The following is an 18594-nucleotide window of genomic DNA, read 5'->3' on the forward strand; positions in this document are numbered from 1 at the left end:
TTGTGAAGAGGACGTTCATGTACAATAAAAATTAAGCTGGCTCTTCGGGGTCCAACTTTTCTATTTTCTTACTCTTGGACGTGGTCACTGGTGATGGATGCCAGTTTTTTAAATTGTGTTTTTGTAGTTCATTTTAGAAAGATCCGAAGTAATCGAAAACAGATCGGCAGAGAGATCTAGAAGGTGAAGCACTATCATGAAAGGCTAGCTGTAAAATCCACTTACTACTGACAGATAGGTAACTGCCTTACTCTTCAGGGGTTTCTTGTTTCCCCCAAATTCAGAATTTGCCTCAAGAGCTCCCCAGGTGCTCATTATGGAACCGGCCAGACTATCTCTTGCTGGAGGGACAAACCCAACCTTTACTAATTTTCTAGCTCCAGCTTTCATAAAAACTTCATGACAGAAAGGTGGCTGCAGTCAAGTAACCAAATACCGTCATGCACGGTTTCGTTGAAACCATTATTTAATGAAATATAACTGCCCAGGAAACCATGGCAGTGAGTCACATGCTGCCCAAATATGTTCCCTTTGAACTGGAGACCTTCGGAGAGCCAGCCAGATTTGTGCAGCCTTACACCTACGAGGGGTATAAAGCCCTTTTTTTTTTTTAAGCTTCATGTTTAAAAACTAAAAAAGAAAAAAAAAAAAAGAAGAAGAAAGAAAATAAATAGCCACAGGCAAGAAGCCAAGTTGCAGAGTACAGGACCTTCTGCTTTGATGTGTCTGTGGTGCCTAATAAAGCTAACCAGTTGCTTCTGATTCTAAAGGGAACATGGCTGTTTATAACTGAGGTCATATATTTATACGGCACATGTTTTCGAGGGATTTTGAGGAAAGGGTTTTTCTCCCCCCCTCTCTGTGATCTGTTTTTGTGTTCCCATCTCCATTTCAGCCTTCTTTAGCACTAAGTGGAAATGCTTGACCAACAGGTGCACTGAGCGGATGTGGCAGGGCATCTGGGAATCCACCTTGCTTTTCTGCCCCTCCCATGCCCCTCCCCACCTTCCCCCCACCCCGCCCCAGCCACAGGCCTCCCAACGGGATTCTGGAAAATGAGGCTGGCTCCACTTTGGGTCTGTTACCCTTTGGGCTTTGCCCAAACTTCTCAGGGAACCGGCGGCTTCTCCACGTTCTGGAACCGCCTGATCACCCGACATGTATCTTGAATGGTCAAAGGGCCAAAGCCAAACACTCTAACACCTTTTAAGGGACCGGGATGGGCTATTCTGGCTCAGCCATGGCTGCTGAGCTGAAGAGTTCGGGAAAAGCAGCCTGGAGCAGGCTGAGAGTTAGTTCTTGGCTTCCCACGTCTCTGTGCAAATGACACTGTTTCCCGAGGGAGAAAGCCTAAAGACGGCAGGGTGCACGGGATCTGGGGCTGCATCTCTGAACTCCTATCTACGCGCAGGCACACACCGGCTGTGGGGGAAGCACCCCGCATCGGCAAGTTTTCCCAGCTCATTCAGGCGCTTGTGGATGTTCAGGCAGTGGTGTGGAAGTAACTACACCACGTGCACCGAGTAAAAGAGGCCCTTCCGGGAGCATCTTTACTCCTGAACTCTCGGGATAGTGTGGTTGCAAGAACCAAGGAGATTCCAAAAACCTAGGAAAACAATTTCTGCCAGTCCTCACAGGGTTCTGCAGGACTCTGCAGGGTTTTAAAACCAGCAGCAAGCCTGAATTTGTACACGCAAGCCAAAGGGCTTCAGCTACGTTGAAGTGGTAAATCAAGGTACATACGTTACCTGTACTGAACTACTGTTAGATTCTGTTCTCCGCAGTGCCTTGCACATCGGATATACCTCATCCAGCTCGACTTACTAGGTTCCCCACCATCAATAAAGTGCTGTAGTGTTCCATCTTGGTCATATATCTAGAGAAGAGGTCAGAAGGTCAAGTAGTTAGAACGAATCATCAGCAATCATTTTCCCTGCTTCCCTTGGTGTCTTTATGCGTCGGCTGCAGAAATTTATGGCCTGTAGGTTCGCTAGAGCTTTATTGATGTTTGCGGAAACTCAACCGGAATAGCAGGAAAATATTTTTGGGTGATGCAAGTCGATCCCATTTTTCTTATCAAGCCGATCTTCCCCTGTATTCAACATATTTCTGGTATCTCGAGGATGTGAGTGACCATGTTTCCCAAAGGATATTTAACCTATTTTGACAGGCTACTCCTAAGTAATGAGCTGCCGGATAAACAAAACAAGCTGAAGGGAGAGGCCACGCTGACATGGCTGGAACATCCACACGAGAGGCCCCCGGGCTCAAACACGTAACTGTTCGAAGGCATTCGGGACGCAGTAACCGTCTGTTAGACGAGCCGGGCGACCCCAGGGAAGAAAGCAGGTGGAGTGTTATAGACGTGCAGAGAACTGGTTAAAACAAAACACAACAGGCTCTCATTCAGATGAAATAAAAGGACTCTCACCTCGCAGAGAATATGGGACTGCTGTTGTCAGCACCTGAAACTATTAGGGCAGCCATCAAAAAAGAGAGACCCTCAAGAAGAGAAAGGGGGGGCAGAGAATGACTATTTCTTAGGGATTGTAAATGTCTTAACTGAGGTTGGTCTACTAATGACTGCTTGAGGTCATTCTAAGCAACTCTTCTTTCAAGATCACATTCAAGGAGGGGGGCCTGGGCCGTTTAGTCGATTAAGCGTCCAACTTCGGCTTAGGTCATGATCTTATATAGCTCGTGAGTTCGAGCCCCACATCAGGATGTCTGCTGTCAACACAGAGCCTGCTTGAGATCCTCTGTTCCCCTCTCTCTCTCCGCCCCCCCTCGCTTGCGCACACTCTCTCAAAAAATAAACATTAAAAAAATTTTTCTTAAAGATCACATACAAGGAAATGAAATTTGTTTCAAACCAGGCAAGGACAATGGGACACAAAGTCTCATGCGTAACACTACCCAACCCAGCACAGGCAAAGTCTGAGCCGACCACAGAGGTCATCAGCTCCCGCTTCCAGAAACCAGGTGAGCCCTGGGGAGCTTGGAGGATGTGGTTTCTCGAGGGGTGTGAGGTTGGGGGCTTACATACATACAGCCATTCCAGAAGGGAATCCCAGTCCTAGGGGGCATCTGGGAAGCAAGGGGTGCAGGTCTCAGAAGGAACCATGATGCGACTGGTCCTTTTCAAATAAAATAGTGATGGGATCCTGGTAACTGCTGAAGTGTTGCCCACAGCATCCTGGAAGTCATGTCGCTTACCCTCTCATCAGCCTTTTCCACTGCTCTCTTCCAAACACACATGGAGAACAAGTCTTACAGAGAGCCTCACTGGTTACATGAGACACTAAAATTAGTACAGTGATTCAGATTAATTTAGCTCAGCATTTCTGTGCTGGGGGCCAAAGGGCTTAGTGATGACAGTTTCTTTTATTATCTCTAGTCATTTTAAAACAGATGACTTGTTTTTTTTTGGTTTTTGGGTTTTGTTGCTGTTGTTGTTTTTGCTCATTTGTCTCCACCCCCAACCTCTCCACTAACTCCCCCACCCCTCAAAGACAAGACATCAATCTGATGGAGGCAACTGCTGGAGAAGCTTTGGGTAGCGCAGCAGGGCGATCGCAACTGATAATCAATGTCGCCTGAGAAGAATAAAGAGACTCCTGGATTATATTATAGTTAAGATTAATGACTTCTTGCAATTCCTAGTTTGAAGATGAGGGCAAGGGAATGGAATCATTTCATGAGGTAGATGTATCTGCTCCCTGAACCACCTAAAGACAGACTTTGCATTTAGGTTAGATCCCACTGTATTATGTGGCGGTGGTTTCTGCTTTCCTTTTTAGGAAACTGGTTCCGAGATGCAAAGTCTCAACCGTGACTCTGCTGTTGACAACCCGTGGGACGCTGAACAAAGCCATTAGTTCCTCAGACACGAATGTTTACCTAAAATGGAGCCAGAAATGTTGACGACCCAGCCCCTCTGCCCTATCCTTTCCTCCATGAACAAACTTCCCTTGAGAGCTGCGAGTGAAAACAATAATGAAGCGTTTTGAGGAGGACAATTCTCCTTGGTGCTTCTAGCCCATTTCATCAGCAGCACATGAAACTCTAGTATTTATATGTAATGGGTGCCACCTTGGACGCTGGCTCATCTGAACACCAGGCACAAGCCAGTCAGTCTTGAAAATGGGTATAAAAAGGTTTCTCCCTATACTCTCATTTTAGCAAAAATCCCCCCAAGTTAAATATAGTGTGACTACAGGAATCCTATCATTTTTGCCTGCTTGATTGGAACTGCTACTTGCCTTGAGGGGAAAAGTAGGTGGCTATTTGTCAGGCTTTTTCCCAACATCACACAACGTAGCATAGGACATGAGGCTGTGCCTCCCTGGCTTCCGCTAATACTGACTTTACGCTAATTCAAATGGAAAAGTGACGAAAATCGCAGGTACTTTGTTAGGTCCCATAGCTGTGCCCCCAGAGTTGAGGAAACTCATTCGACCTTGATGTTGTTCTCTCCCTCGGCCCCCAGTGCCCAGCCATCACCCAACGGAGTTGAACTTGCCTCCTACATGCTTTCCAAGAACGGTCTCTCTCTCTCTCCACCGTCACCATCATCACCCCGAGTCACCTTCCTCGTGCACTATACCACAGTCCTCAGTGACACCATCTGTTTCACCTAAGTCCCCCCAAAATAAATGTCATAACTATGTCACATCATAACAACATATATTCACAGCACGTGGCTTTTCCTCAAGGGGGCTCATCATAAGAAGACCAGTGCCTCCTCATCCTGGTTCGTGGTCCCCAAACAAAGTTTTTAGAGGGGCCAAAACCGTATGCCTGTATACTTGGCTCAAGATCATCCTGGACCCCTTCTGGTCTGTGATGTTAAATGTGAACATTTATCTTTTTTTTTTTTTTTTTTTTTTGTAAGGTTTTTAAAAAAGTCTTTGTTTTGAGGGGGAAGGGGCAGGGAGAGAGAGAATCTCCAAGCAGGCTCCACACTGTCAGCGGAGAGTCCAATGAGGGGCTCAAAGAAACCAACTGTGAGATCATGACCTGAGCCGAACTCAAGTCAGATGCTTAACTGACTGAGCCACCCAGGCGCCACCCCCCCCCCCCAAGAGTTCACATTTAAACTCAGTGTTTCTAGAACAAGAAACAATGGGCCAGAAGGCACTGACACCTATTTCTGTTCATTCCTCGAGTAGAAGGGGAATCCAAGTGGGAAAACGAAGATACCCAAATGTGAGCACTGAGCAGGAACTAAGAAAAGCCCTAGGTACTCACTTGGGCCCTATCATCACCATCCATCATCAGTTCAACTTTGTTTCCATTTAAGAGCTCAGGTGTTTTTTGTTGTTGTTGTTCTTGTTGTTTAAAGGACGAACTATGTGCAAAATTCTGCATGTAACCAAACTATACAAGGACAGTGAGCCTATATCCATCTACTGTATCAGGCAGGGCCCAACTTTCTTTTTCCAAGACAGAAGGAACTAAAAACAAAAATAATATAAAAACAGGGAGGGGGACAAAACAAAAGAGACTCATAAATATGGAGAACAAACTGAGGCTGGCTGGAGGGGTTGTGGAAGGGGGGAATGGGCTAAATGGGTAAAAGGCATTAAGGAATCTACTGAAATCATTGCTTCACTATATACTAATTTGGAAGTAAATTTTAACAAATAAAAAATAAAGTTAAATCAAAAGAAAAAAAGGCAGAAGGAACTAGAAGTGAAGAAATGTTTCAACAAGTTTCAAGCTAGAGCAACAATTCCAAGTTCAAGAAGGTGTTCTTGGACATTGCATTAACATCTATATTTGTGGGACAGTAAAATGAAAATTTAGATACTTGTAGGTCTAAAAAAAAAACTTAAGGAATTTAAGGATATCAATTAATGCTGATACCGACATTTATTTTGTTTTCATGTCCTTTCAAAAGAAACCATGCATAAAGTGTTTAGACAATCCTCTCAAGATCTATGAAAATGTCAACAAGGTCACAAATTCTGTTCATTCCAATAGTGAGAATGAAGTTAAGAGAGTGAAATTTATATTAAGGGAAAGACTCATTCTGGAAGAGCACTTGAATAAAGCAGAGTGTTTTTTTTTTTTTTTAACGTTTATTCATTTTGGAGAGACAAAGAGACAGAGCATGAGTGGGGAAAGGCCAGAAACAAAGGGAGACACAGAATCCGAAGCAGGCTCCAGGCTCAGAGCTGTCAGCACAGAGCCCGATGCAGGGCTCGAACCCATGAACCCTGAGATCATGATCTGAGCTGAAGTGAGATGCTTAACTGACTGAGCCACCCAGGTGCCCCAATGAAGCATAGTTTTGCTTTAACCTATGCACATTATTCTGAATGAGTATGAATAACCAAAGTTTTAATGTTTGCTCTGTTCTTTTTAACACTTATTTTTATTGTTTTGAGAGAGAGAGAGAGAGAGAGAGAGAGAGAGAGAGAGAGATTGACAGAGCATGTGCAGGGGAAGAAGACAGAGAGAGAGAGGGAGACACAGAATGTAAAACAGGCTCCAGGCTCTGAGCTGTCAGCAGAGAGCCTGCCATGGGGCTCGAACCCATGGGGCTTGAACCCACGAACTGAGAGATCACGACCTGAGCCAAAGTCAGATGCTCAACGGACTAAGCCAGCCAGGTGCCCCATGCTCTGTTCTAAGGAAGTCAAACCAGTAACCGTGTGGAAGTGGAGGAAATACATGTAAAACACACACACACACACACACAGGATACTTGGTGGGAATTGAAGTAAAATTTTCAAGTAGAAAACTCTCCAAACTATACCAAGTGTATATCTGGCATATTGGTTTTAGAAAGGTAGCTCCAGCTTTGCTGAAAATGAGTGTAAGACAGTACAGTCATATTGGAAAACACTCTGGCAATATTGAAATAAAGTTGATGATGTGTAAATCCTATGACTCAGCAATATCACACTAGGAAATTACCCCACTGAAATCCCAGTGCCCCAGGAGACAAGTCCAAGGGCATTCACTGTAGCACTGTTTGTAATAGTAAATAATGAGAAATAATGGAAATACCCTTTATCAGAAAAACAAACTGTGCTTTAATTACCCAATAAAATAGTACAAAACACTTAAAGGAAATGAATTAGATATGTTTGCATTCAGATCTAGTTGATATGGATAAATATCAAAAACAGAGAGTTGAGGGGCACCTGGGTGGCTCAGTCAGTTGAGTGCCCAAGTCTTGAGTTTGGATCAGGTCATGATCCCAGGGATTGTAGGATCAAGTCCTGCATCGGGTTCTGCACTGGGCATTGACCCTGCTTTAGAGTCTCTCTGAGTCTCTCTCTCTGAGTCTGTCTCTCTCTCTCTCTCTCTCTCTAATAAAAATACAGAGGCACCTGGGTGGCTCAGTTGGCTAAGTGTCTGACTTCAGCTCAGGTCATGATCTTGCAGTTCATGAGTTCGAGCCCCACATGGGGCTCTGTGCTGATAGCTCACAGCCTGGAGCCTGCTTTGGATTCTGTGTCTCCCTCTCTCTCTGCTCCTCCCCTGCTCCCACTCTGTCTCTCTTTCTCATAAATAAATATAAGATAAAAAACAGTAACAAAGAAAGATTGAGGAAAAACAGGCTGCAGATTGATACACATGATACTGTTTGTTAACATTTCAAAATATACAACACTCAGTAGCATACTTTATGAAAGCATATACTGCAATATACAAGTAGCGAGAGCTAAAGATACATACAGTAAAATTCTGAAAAGGTTCACCGGAGGGGTTCCTGATAACTTTATGAGAGCACTGGCCTTGGGGAAAAAGGAATGGAGGTAAAATAAGGGGAATTTACCTGAAAAGTTTCATTTTTCTTAAGAAAAAAAAAAATCTGAAGCCAATATGGCAAAATCTTAACACTTACTTTTTGGCTGGCCCACATACTGGCATTTCTATATTATACTTTATGCTTTTCTGATTCTTTTCCAAAAAATCAGAGAGAGAAAAATAAAAGAAAACCTAGGCATTCATTGCTTTGTAGTTGGGTGTTTGCATGTGTTGTTAAAATAGAGAAGCTGACTATATTACCCAAGGTTAAAACGTTATCTGTGTTATCTTCCTAGGAAAATGTTTGGAGTATGTACGACTATGTCAACAGCCCCTGATTTCTTCTGTGATCCTTGGTGTTGCTATTTTAAAACCATTATTTTTGGTCTGTGCTTTCTCTTTTCTCTTTTATCAATGCGACTGGAGAGATAAGCAAGGGTGAAGGCTAATTCTTACCTTTTTAAGGGGATTTTTGCAGTTTTCAATCCAGTAATATTTACTCGGATGCCACACATGGTGGAAAGAATGACCACACGTTCTTGCTTATTACAAACCACACATGACATCAAATGAAAACCACCGTGTGAAAGGTGTGTATTTATTTCAATCCTGGATACCAGGAAGCACCACGGTCTCCCATGACTTTAGGGTCCTAGAAGAAGAGTCTACTTTAAATTTTTTTTTTTTAACGTTTATTTATTTTTGAGACAGAGAGAGACACAGCATGAACGGGGGAGGGGCAGAGAGAGAGGGAGATACAGAATCAGAAGCAGGCTCCAGGCTCCGAGCCATCAGCCCAGAGCCCGAAGCGGGGCTCGAACTCACGGACCGCGAGATCGTGACCTGAGCCGAAGTCGGACGCCCAACCGACTGAGCCACCCAGGCACCCCAAGAAGAGTCTACTTTAAAGGACAACAAGAGCAATAAAAAATACATCCACGTTCATGATCTCCCGGTTCGTGAGTTCAAGCTGACAGCACAGAGCCTGCTTGGAATTTCTGCACCACCCCCCCACCGTCCCTCCCCCACTCGTGCTCTATCAAAACACATAAATAAGCTTAAAAAATTTAAAAAAAAATCCACCCAGGTTGTGTTATACATCCTAATCCTGAGTGGTTTGTCCACGGCTCTGTCATTTACGAGTGTTGCCAATTTACATTTAATGATAATCATCATCATAGAAACAATGTAAGGAAGCAAGTAAGTTGGGCTCATTTTTAATTTATAAAAAGCAGTAAAACCTCCTTCTGAATGACAGTAATTCGTACATATCGGTGGCTCTGAGCCATCAGTTTCTCTGAAGCAAGCATTGCAAACCCAGCAGGCTCTTGGGCTGGACTTGGGCACGTGGCCAACTTGGTTTTTCTTCCACCGTGTTTTAAAAACTTGGAAATTTCCAACTGTTCTCAAAAAGTAAAATCAGAAGGTGAGTCCCCACTCTCTGGCAATAATCCACTGAGGCGGAGAAAAGATCACCCCCTTTAGGCCAGCCCTGTGGTTCTGCACCACTCCCTATTGTCTTACGTGCTCCCAACTTCAGTAATTTACTTATCAGCTTGGCCTCATGAAGCATTTCAGTCTGTAATCCCAGCCCTAAAGGAATTATTGGTACGACTAAAAATCAGTCTGTGACAGCTGGGGGCACCCTGAAGGAAACCCTTTTGAACTGATAACCTGGAAACACGGCAAACATTCATTACGCCTGTGCTGCCCAGAAGCCCATCTGATTGCGATCCAAAGCGATCTGTGCTGTAGTTTCCCAGGGAGTGAGAGAGCTGGGTTCATTTCTTTCATTTTTACCAGCAGAGGCTTTCAATGATCTTTTTAACCAAAGGACCCCCTTGAACTCAAAGAAGTTATAAAAGTAATTTCACTATAAAAACAGATAAAAAGAAAGTCCACCAGAAAGCACCCAGCCAGCTCACCTAACCTCACCTCTGCTCTTGGAGGCGGCTGCTGGGACATCACCAAGGACTCGCAGTGAACTGGGGGGACCTATCTGTAAAAACACCACAGGCAGAGCACTTTCTCCGGTGGACAGACCTCCGTGAAGATTTCGGTCGCCCATTCTTCTGCTAGGACGCTGAGTACCTTGGTTAAATTTAAAGCCCAGGAGAATCAGATTTGGAAGGGACCTCAGAGACCATCTGTTCCAAACTGATCAGGTTTGACCTAAGAAAATGGGGGCTCCAAAAGTTAGTGGCTTAGACAAAGCGAGACTACTAGTCAGTGGCAAATGGAGGTCTCATCTCCAGGTCTTCTTCCAGCCTCCACACCTCTGCTTTCCCACTGGGAGATGCCATGCCTGGGTCACCTCATCCACCGTTCCAAGTACCCTGAAAAGAGCCAGTGACTGCAGACCAAAGGACCATGCATTATAATAGCATAAATACTAATCTGTTCCTTCCAGAACCTGGGTCCTTGAACTCTGGCATGGAAAGAAAAAAAAAAAGATCCCAAGGTTTTATAGGAAAATGATTAGCCAATTTTCAGTGAGCAGGGAGACATCTCTGGCTCCCCTCTTTCATTTCCACACCTTGGCCTGTCCCTGTGCCCAGGCCCCAGACACCAGCATTTGGTTGTGCGCTGAAATGCCAGCCACTTTCAGTCTTTACCGGGTGGCTGACGTGACAGAGCATATTTTATGCCCAAACGTCTAACACAGGGCCTGGCACGTGCCCTGAGGAGGACCTCAAAACACGCTGCAATGAACTGAAATGAATTTTCACAATAATTCTGTGGCTTCCTAAAGATCTTAGCTTTTACTCGAAGCCTGAGGGAAAAAAATCACCGCTAAATGCAATTAAACTCCATTCCAAACACTATCCACCAGGGCTTTTTAAAAGAAAATATTACATCCTCCTTGAACCTAACTTCTTCCAATTCTATGAAATGCAAAGACAAATTGCACGTGATTATTAAAATGTAATCAACAGCTGTTACAACAAGAGCCAAGAAGTGGTCTCTGGGGGGTTTTCGGTTTAGATCTGAAAACCTAAGCACACAGAGGACGCAGGGAAGAAGAGCTACAAAGACAGTTTCTCTTGTGGTGCCTGAGTGGCTCAGTTGGTTGAGCGTCCGACTTCAGCTCAGGTCACGATCTCACGGTCTTTGAGTTTGAGCCCTGCGTCGGGTTCTGTGCTGACAGCTCAGAGCCTGGAAGCTCTTTCGGATTCTGTGACTCCCTTGCTCTGTGCCCTTCCTCCCATTCATGCTCTGTCTCTGTCTCAAAAATAAATACACATAAAAAAAAAAAGATGGTTTCTCTTATCTTCTCTGCCTGTTCTCCACAGTGCCTTCATCTGGCCCCCTCTTTCTGTAAAATTCAGAAAAGCAAGGTTTCAATAAGCAAGTGTATTAGGGATTTGGGAACCTCAATTGAAAAAATATATTGTTTGCCAAGATGCATAATAACGTTTTACTGTGGGATTCCTCTGGGTCAGGAGGGACAGGGAGCAAATATTTTGTGGCTCAGGGAGAGCTAACACAACTAATGCCACAAAGAATAATTCTTCACTGTTTTGACCGTGAACACTTACAAACCAGAATACCTCTGCTGTTAAATCAAAACTCACTTTCAACAGTATGGTTGTTAGGGAGACTTTCTTAAGTATTACCAGGGAAAACATGCCCCAGGAGTCACTCTGGTTAAGACAACTGGGGAGGGCATGTGGAGTTGTAAGCCTGGCTCCCCCTTGAGTAACCAAGTGACGTTAGGCAGTGACTTAACCTCTTGAAGATGCTGAGACCTTCTTTGAAAAAATGGTGCTTATGATAGTCCCTACATCAAAGGGCTAATATAGGGGCACCTGGGTGGCTCAGTTGGCTAAGTGTCTGACTCTTGGTTTCACCTCATATTACGATCCCACAATTTGTGGGATCAAGCCCCACGTCAGGCTGACATCAAGAAGCCTGCGTGGGATTCTCTTGTTCTCTGCCCCTCCCCCACGCACGCTCATGCTGTCTCTCAAAATAAATAAATAAACTTAAAAAAAATACAGGCGAATATAAAAATCAAATGGGCCGGTGTATGTGAAGTTCTTAAACCAGAGCTGGGCACTCAGTATAAGAACATCTGCTATCCTTAGGCCATCACTATAATTAATTAAGAAACCTCAGCCGAAACATAACCAACCAACCAGATGGTGGCCCCTGACCAAAACATAGTATGTATAATGTAAGCAGACTCATTGCTGCTAGGGTTAACCAGCCTGTAAGCTCACGGGGGGCAGGAATACACTGTAATTGCTTTTTAAATTTACCCACAGGCACCTTATGCGAGTCTTTACACAGACCAGGAAATCAACTTCTGCTGAAAGACAGAAAGAGAGAAGAAACGGATCCGAAACGACACAAGCAAGGTGTATGAATAAAACAGATATTCTACGGGCTCCTGGGTGGCTCAGTTGGTTAAGCGTCCGACTTCAGCTCAGGCCACGATCTCACGGTTCGTGGGTTCGAGCCCTGCATCAGGCTGTGTGTGGACAGGTGGGGGCCTGGAGCCTACTTTGCATTCTGTGCCTCCCTCTCTCGACTCCTCCCCTGCTCATGCGGGCGCGCGGGCTCTCCCTCTCTCTCTCAAAAATAAACAGACATTAAAAAATTAATTTTAAAAACCCAGAATAGATATTCTAGTTTTATCTCCCAGATGAGCCTATTAAACGATAAAACAAAGTATTTTAAAGTGCTGGATGGATGAGAACACCACACAGAAAACGCTAAGGAAGTACCTCTTCAGTGCTAAATTTCCCATCTCCTAAGCTTACTCAGCCTTCGGTTTTAATGCAGGGTTACAAAAATGTCATCCCAAAGACACAGGTACCTCACCGCCTTCAGAACATACCTGGAGCCTATTTATAATGAACAGACAGTCCTTGCATGCATTTTAATTAACTGTGGCTTCGAGACCCCAAAACCCCCTCATTGAACATCACCTATTACGTAGCACTGCTTGACCTCTGAAGTCAGTGACATCATTTGGCCAGGGGAGGCCCCAAAGTACAGCGAGCGCCTCGTTCCTCTGCGAACACTGAACACAATCAAGGTAGGCGAGCCATCTGAGCAAACAAGCATACTGGATAAGGAGCAGGGGACATGTACGGATGGCAGCCTAGAGCATCAGATCGACAGGGAGCTCTGTGAGTCAGGGCTTTGGGCCACTGCCTCCCAGTCTCGAGAGGAAGACAGCAGGAACCCCGGCACTGTGGGCTCCCGACCTCTTTGAGCATAGATTTTTAAATCAAGCTAGATCAAAGCTTAAGAGGCCACTGAGCAATGCTTTAAACACGAAGAGAGTATCGGGCACCTGGGTGGTTCAGTCGGTTGAGCAACCGACTTCGGCTCAGGTCATGATCTCACAGCTCATGAGTTTGAGCCCCACGTCGGGCTCTGTGCTGATGGCTCGGAGCCTGGAGCCTGCTTCGGATTCTGGGTCTCCCTCTCTCTCTGCCCCTAACCCACTCGCACTCTGTCTCTCTCAAATGTAAATAAACATTAAAAAAATTTTTTAAAAAATGAGGAGCGAATCTGCATCCTCCTTAACACAAAGAAGGAACAGCAGTGAATGACTGCATTATACACATCTGTATGGTACTTTAGTTTATAACATACTGTCCTAAGCTTATTTGATCCTCATAACGGACCTCGCAGGTGGGATGGACCATTACTCCATTTTACAGACAAGAAACCTTGGGCTAACAAGGGTTAAAGGACTTGCCCCCAGACATGCAATCTATACTAACAAGTGACCAGGACAAATGCCCCCTGAGTCACAGGCCAGCCACTCCCTTATGGCTTTTTTCCATCATCTCCCGTTTGTTCTATCAGGGAGAAATGGAAAGCGTTTTCTTTAAAAGCATCAGAAATTCTCCGAGTGAGGCTCATAAAAATGTACATAACAATTAATAATGTCATGTGTGAAACAAACCCCTAATTTCAGAGCAAACGCCCTTTTACTGAGAATTACTTAATCTGTTAGTAAAACTGACACAAAGCCACCATGCAATTCAGGAGAGATACAACTCCCCAGTTCTGTGAAAACTCACTCTCCTTCCAGGGGTAATAATGACCCGGTGGGCGGGTGGGGCGGGGGGGACACCCGACTTTAGCTCATGTCATGATGTTGCTGTTACTGAGCTAGAGTCCCGCGCTGGGCTCTGTGCTGAAAGCTCAGAGCCTGAAGCCTGTTTCGGATTCTGTGTCTCCCTCTCTCATTCTCTCTCTCTACCCCTCCCCCGCTCATGCTCTGCCTCTCTCTTTCTCAAAAATAAACATTACAAAAAATTTTTTAAAAAATGATGACACAGAACATCAAAAAACTGGGTGAGACTGAAGTCTACAGATGAAGAAGCCTATTTTAGAAGGAAAGATTCTTGATTCAAGCACAAAGCGGCTCGTGTTCAGTTTTTCAGCTTTTACCTCAAATATCTAACTACAGGTTTCTCGTGTCAACAATTTCTCCTTCCTCCTTCCAGCAGAATGAACTTACTGCGCTGTTATTTCTAAAAGGCAAACCCTTTGCTCTCCCTTTGGTTTGGCCTATTTTGGAATGTCTGGAATGCCAAGATTTTAAGACGAGGCTTCAAAGGTCAAGTAATAAACGCCCCATAAAATAAATGAGTAATGGTTATATACACCGTTGTTGTATTTTCAGTAATGCTGATATAAAGCTATATACTGTACTCTGTCAATTCCCATTCATCAAGTTCCAGAAATATTAGAAAATCATTAGAGGTTTATGTGGAGCTTGCAGATAATACTAACATATACGTCAAGACTGAAATATGGTAATCAGAAAAACAGTTGAAAAGTGTCAATAAACTGTAAAACACCCGTGGTGATGTTCGTGAAGCCTGCAGCAGAGAGCTGGCCACGTGAAGCAACACAAATGGATATTTTGGTCACACTGCGGGCCAGCCGCTGCTAAGTGGCGGGCTGGAAGAAGACAATGGGCAGTTGGGAAGATTCCCGCCCGGAGACCCAAGAACTCCCGGGAGCCGAGCGGTAGGGCACTGGGTGAATCCCACTTATCTCGGAGGACAGCGGCGGCCGTCGATAGGAGGCCTGCCATCCATCAATCTGGAGTCTTCTTCAGACATCCCCTGTCTGTTGATCAGAGGAAGACTTTGGGGGAATCAGGCTTCCATTATCAGGACTCTGTCTGTGATCTGAACAAGCCACTGAACCTTTAACTTTTCACTTGGCAGCACGGTCTACGCTGGAAAGTCCTGACAGTTCATTCATTTTGCTCCATCCTGGAGCCAGCCCATGTCTGACTGGTGAGACCCGCCCTCTTTGATGTTGTACTCTTTGGAGAGCGCCCTGCTGTGAAAAAAATTTTCTCCGTCCAAATTAAAGAGAAATAGTTCTGCATCCAGCTGTTAGCTATGACACGTCTGCCATTTTTCAGGGCACTGGCTTGGTGCCATCCACGGGCTCTGCTGCAATCCTGTCTTTCTCCCTCTCCTCCGTCACAGCAATAATATCCATAGCACACAGCTGTCTCCAGTGCCCATACGACATCAACGTTAGGAAGGAAAAGACGGTTAATCCTCCAGTGCCGAGGACAGCCTCAGAAATATTTTCAGGCAACAATTTCTTTTCTTCCTACCCCGACCCTTTTTTAAAAGTATCAGCACGATGGGGCGCCTGGGTGGCTCAGTTGGCTTAGCACCTGACTTCGGCTCAGGTCATGATCTCACGGTTTGTGGGTTCGAGCCCCGCGTCGGGCTTTGGGCTGACAGCTCAGAGGCTGGAGCCTGCTTCCGATTCTGTGTCTCCCTCTCTCTCTGCCCCTCTCCCGCTCACACTTTGTCCCTCTCTCAAAAATAAACATTAAAAAAATTTTTTTTAAGTATCAGCACGAATGTCTCTGACGAACTGTCACAATCTACCCATTTAAAAACTGCCTCAATTCAGTTTAAAAAATTTTTTTCTTCTGATGTTTATCTTTGAGAGACAGACAGACAGACAGAGCATGAGTGGGGTAGGCGCAGAGAGGGAGACAGCGAGTCCAAAGCAGTCTCCAGGCTCCAAGCTGTCCACACAGAGCCCCACATGGGGCTCGAACTCACAGACTGCGAGATCATGACCTGAGCTGAAGTCGGGGGCTCAACCCAGTGAGCCACCCAGGTGCCCCTAAAAACCCAGTTTTAATCAAAGCAACCAATAAGAAGCCCTGACCTCCACTAAATATGTTTACAAATGAAGTAAATTTGGAGCCTGTGAAAACCTGCTTCATATGTACAGAGCCCACATTTTAAAAATGGATATTCGTTCATCAGAGAGAACTCTGTAAATGAAGGAAAATGCTCCTGAAAGCTCGAATAAACATTTAGATCTAAGCAATCAAGAAAGCCTGTATCTTCTCCTAGTTATTAAGTGCCAGCGGGGGGTTATACAGACTGCTGCCATGAACTGTGCGTGCCATAAACAAAGGGCAGGACACGTTATCACCATGCTTTTCTCCGTATACTGAAATGAATGGGTAACACAGCACACTTCCCCGCTCTACCCTCTCTTTCCTGCTCTTCTCTCTCATTTTCATTTTGCTGAGATGGAAAGGGATTGGCAGCACTGGACCTCAGTGCCCAGCATCAGAGTCCTGCTGTGCACCCGTGTGACTCATCTCAGACCCCGGCTGGGACACATGCTCAGTTACTCGTCCTCCTTTCTCACATAACTGGAAGGTGGATTTCGAGAAAGATATAAACAACCACAACAATGTGCTACATGTGAGAAAGGATCAGTGTTAAAAAAGGGCAAGGAGGGGCGCCTGGGTGGCGCAGTCGGTTGAGCGTCCGACTTCAGCCAGGTCACGATCTCGCGGTCCGTGAGTTCGAGCCCCGCGTCAGGCTCTGGGCTGATGGCTCGGAGCCTGGAGCCTGCTTCCGATTCTGTGTCTCCCTCTCTCTCTGCCCCTCCCCCGTTCATGCTCTGCCTCTCTCTGTCCCAAAAATAAATAAAAAATGTTGAAAAAAAAAAATTTAAAAAAAAGGGCAAGGAAATTGGAAAGAGAACTTTAAAATTTTTTTTTAACATTTATTTATTTTTGAGAGAGAGAGAGAGAGAGAGAGAGAGCGCGTGAGCAGGGGAGGGACAAAGAGAGAGGGAGGCATAGAATCCGAAGCAGGCTCCAGGCTCAGAGCTGTCAGCACAGAGCCCGATGCAGGGCTCGAACCCATGAACCCTGAGATCATGATCTGAGCTGAAGTGAGATGCTTAACCGACTGAGCCACCCAGGTGCCCCAATGAAGCATAGTTTTGCTTTAACCTATGCCCATTATTCTGAATGAGTATGAATAACCGAAGTTTTAATGTTTGCTCTGTTTTTTTAATGTCTCTTTTTATTTTTTTGAGAGAGAGAGAGAGAGAGAGAGAGAGAGAGAGAGACACTGACAGAGCATGTACAGGGGAGAAACAGAGAGAGAGAGGGGGAGAAACAGAGAGAGAGAGAGGGAGACACAGAGTCTAGAGCAGGCTCCAGGCTCTGAGCTGTCAGCAGAGAGCCCAACACGGGGCTCGAACCCATGAACCATGAGATCATGACCTGAGCCGAAGTCGGACGCTTAACTGGCTGAGCTACCCAAGCGCCCCGGAAAGAGGAACTTTATGTTGTTAAAATAATCCCAGAAATACTATCAGTGTGATCTGAAGGAGCTATGGTTCGTGCAGTGGGTCTTAAGGAGTAGTATTCAACCCTTACTGGAGTAGAAATTTCTGGCTTATAAATTCTACTGAGTATGACACCATACAGGCCTTGGTGAAAACCATTACTAATTTTACAGCTCAGCATGGTAGCTACTGAGGAGTATGATTTCCAAGAAGCAGCTTGGACCAGAGCCTAGGCGCAAACGGCGACGTTAGCAATCACATTAAATACTTACAAGGTACTAAGTAGGGAATGTTTGTAGAGGGAATGTCCCTGGGAGAAAACCTACTTCCATGTATGCGTAGTCCCAACGCACACCAGGCCCTAGAGCTCACCTGCTTTTTTTAGTCAAGAGCTTTCTGAAGGCACTGAATGTTTGTCCCAATGACGTAATGGTTTCCTATGGTTTTACTTCTTTTCAGAGCAGTCTACGGCTTTATTTCTTCACTGAAATGTGTCACTCCTTAAATTATTATGTTTTCCCAAGTCTACGACATTCTTTTCCTCACCACACCAATAAAGTGTGATTGTCAGACACACTTTATTAAGGGGAAAATGACCATGCGGCCAGAGCAAAAGACATATTTTCAGACCTTAGATGATTTAGGAGACTACGTCAAGTCAAGACAGTGCTGAGCAACACATTCAACTTAGACCATCTTACCCTGGATCAGAGGACAATGGCAGAGATGGAGCCAATATCCAGAGTCAGAGTACTCGAGAGTATAAAGTGTGGGAGTATAAAGACCACAAGCGGCCCAGACCAAGCCTGGCCCCCCAGGTTGGGCCCTTAGACAGCTGTCTTCCAAAGATAACTGCTCGCAGGAAAACAAAACAACAACAACAACAACAAAAAAAACGAATGAAATCTAAGTCTGTCCCAGAGCAAGAGACAGACTCATCCCTGGGAGAGGGAAGGGTCTGGCGTTCTCAGAACCATCTGTCTGGAAGGAATGAATGAATACAGTGGTTTGCCACAGTGCTCCTTCCCATCAGTATCCAGGAGATGAGGCACCCAGGACAGAAGGCAATGTAATAGTGAGCCTCAAATGTGGGCGCCTGATCTCCCAGACAGAGCTGTTTCAACATTTAGTATGCAGCTGTCATGTGCCAGCCACCATGCTTGGTGCAGGGCAGGAAAAACTTAAGGCCTGGTCCCCACCCCTCAAGGAATTTACAGT

At 45.2% G+C, this 18594-nt stretch overlaps 1 protein-coding gene across 1 annotated transcript in view; it reads right to left on the reverse strand.

Annotated features, from left to right (window-relative positions):
* The window catches only part of PRDM6 (PR/SET domain 6), a 106072-nt gene that overhangs the window by 31888 nt on the left and 55590 nt on the right, over window positions 1–18594 (reverse strand). The window contains exon 4 of the mRNA XM_060636266.3: window positions 1749–1876. Within this exon, the coding sequence (XP_060492249.2) occupies window positions 1749–1876 (128 nt within the window). The remainder of the gene's footprint in view (window positions 1–1748; window positions 1877–18594) is intronic.

Source organism: Panthera onca, chromosome A1, assembly GCF_046562875.1.
Source record: "Panthera onca isolate mPanOnc1 chromosome A1, mPanOnc1 haplotype 2, whole genome shotgun sequence".
NCBI classification, from domain to species: domain Eukaryota; kingdom Metazoa; phylum Chordata; class Mammalia; order Carnivora; family Felidae; genus Panthera; species Panthera onca.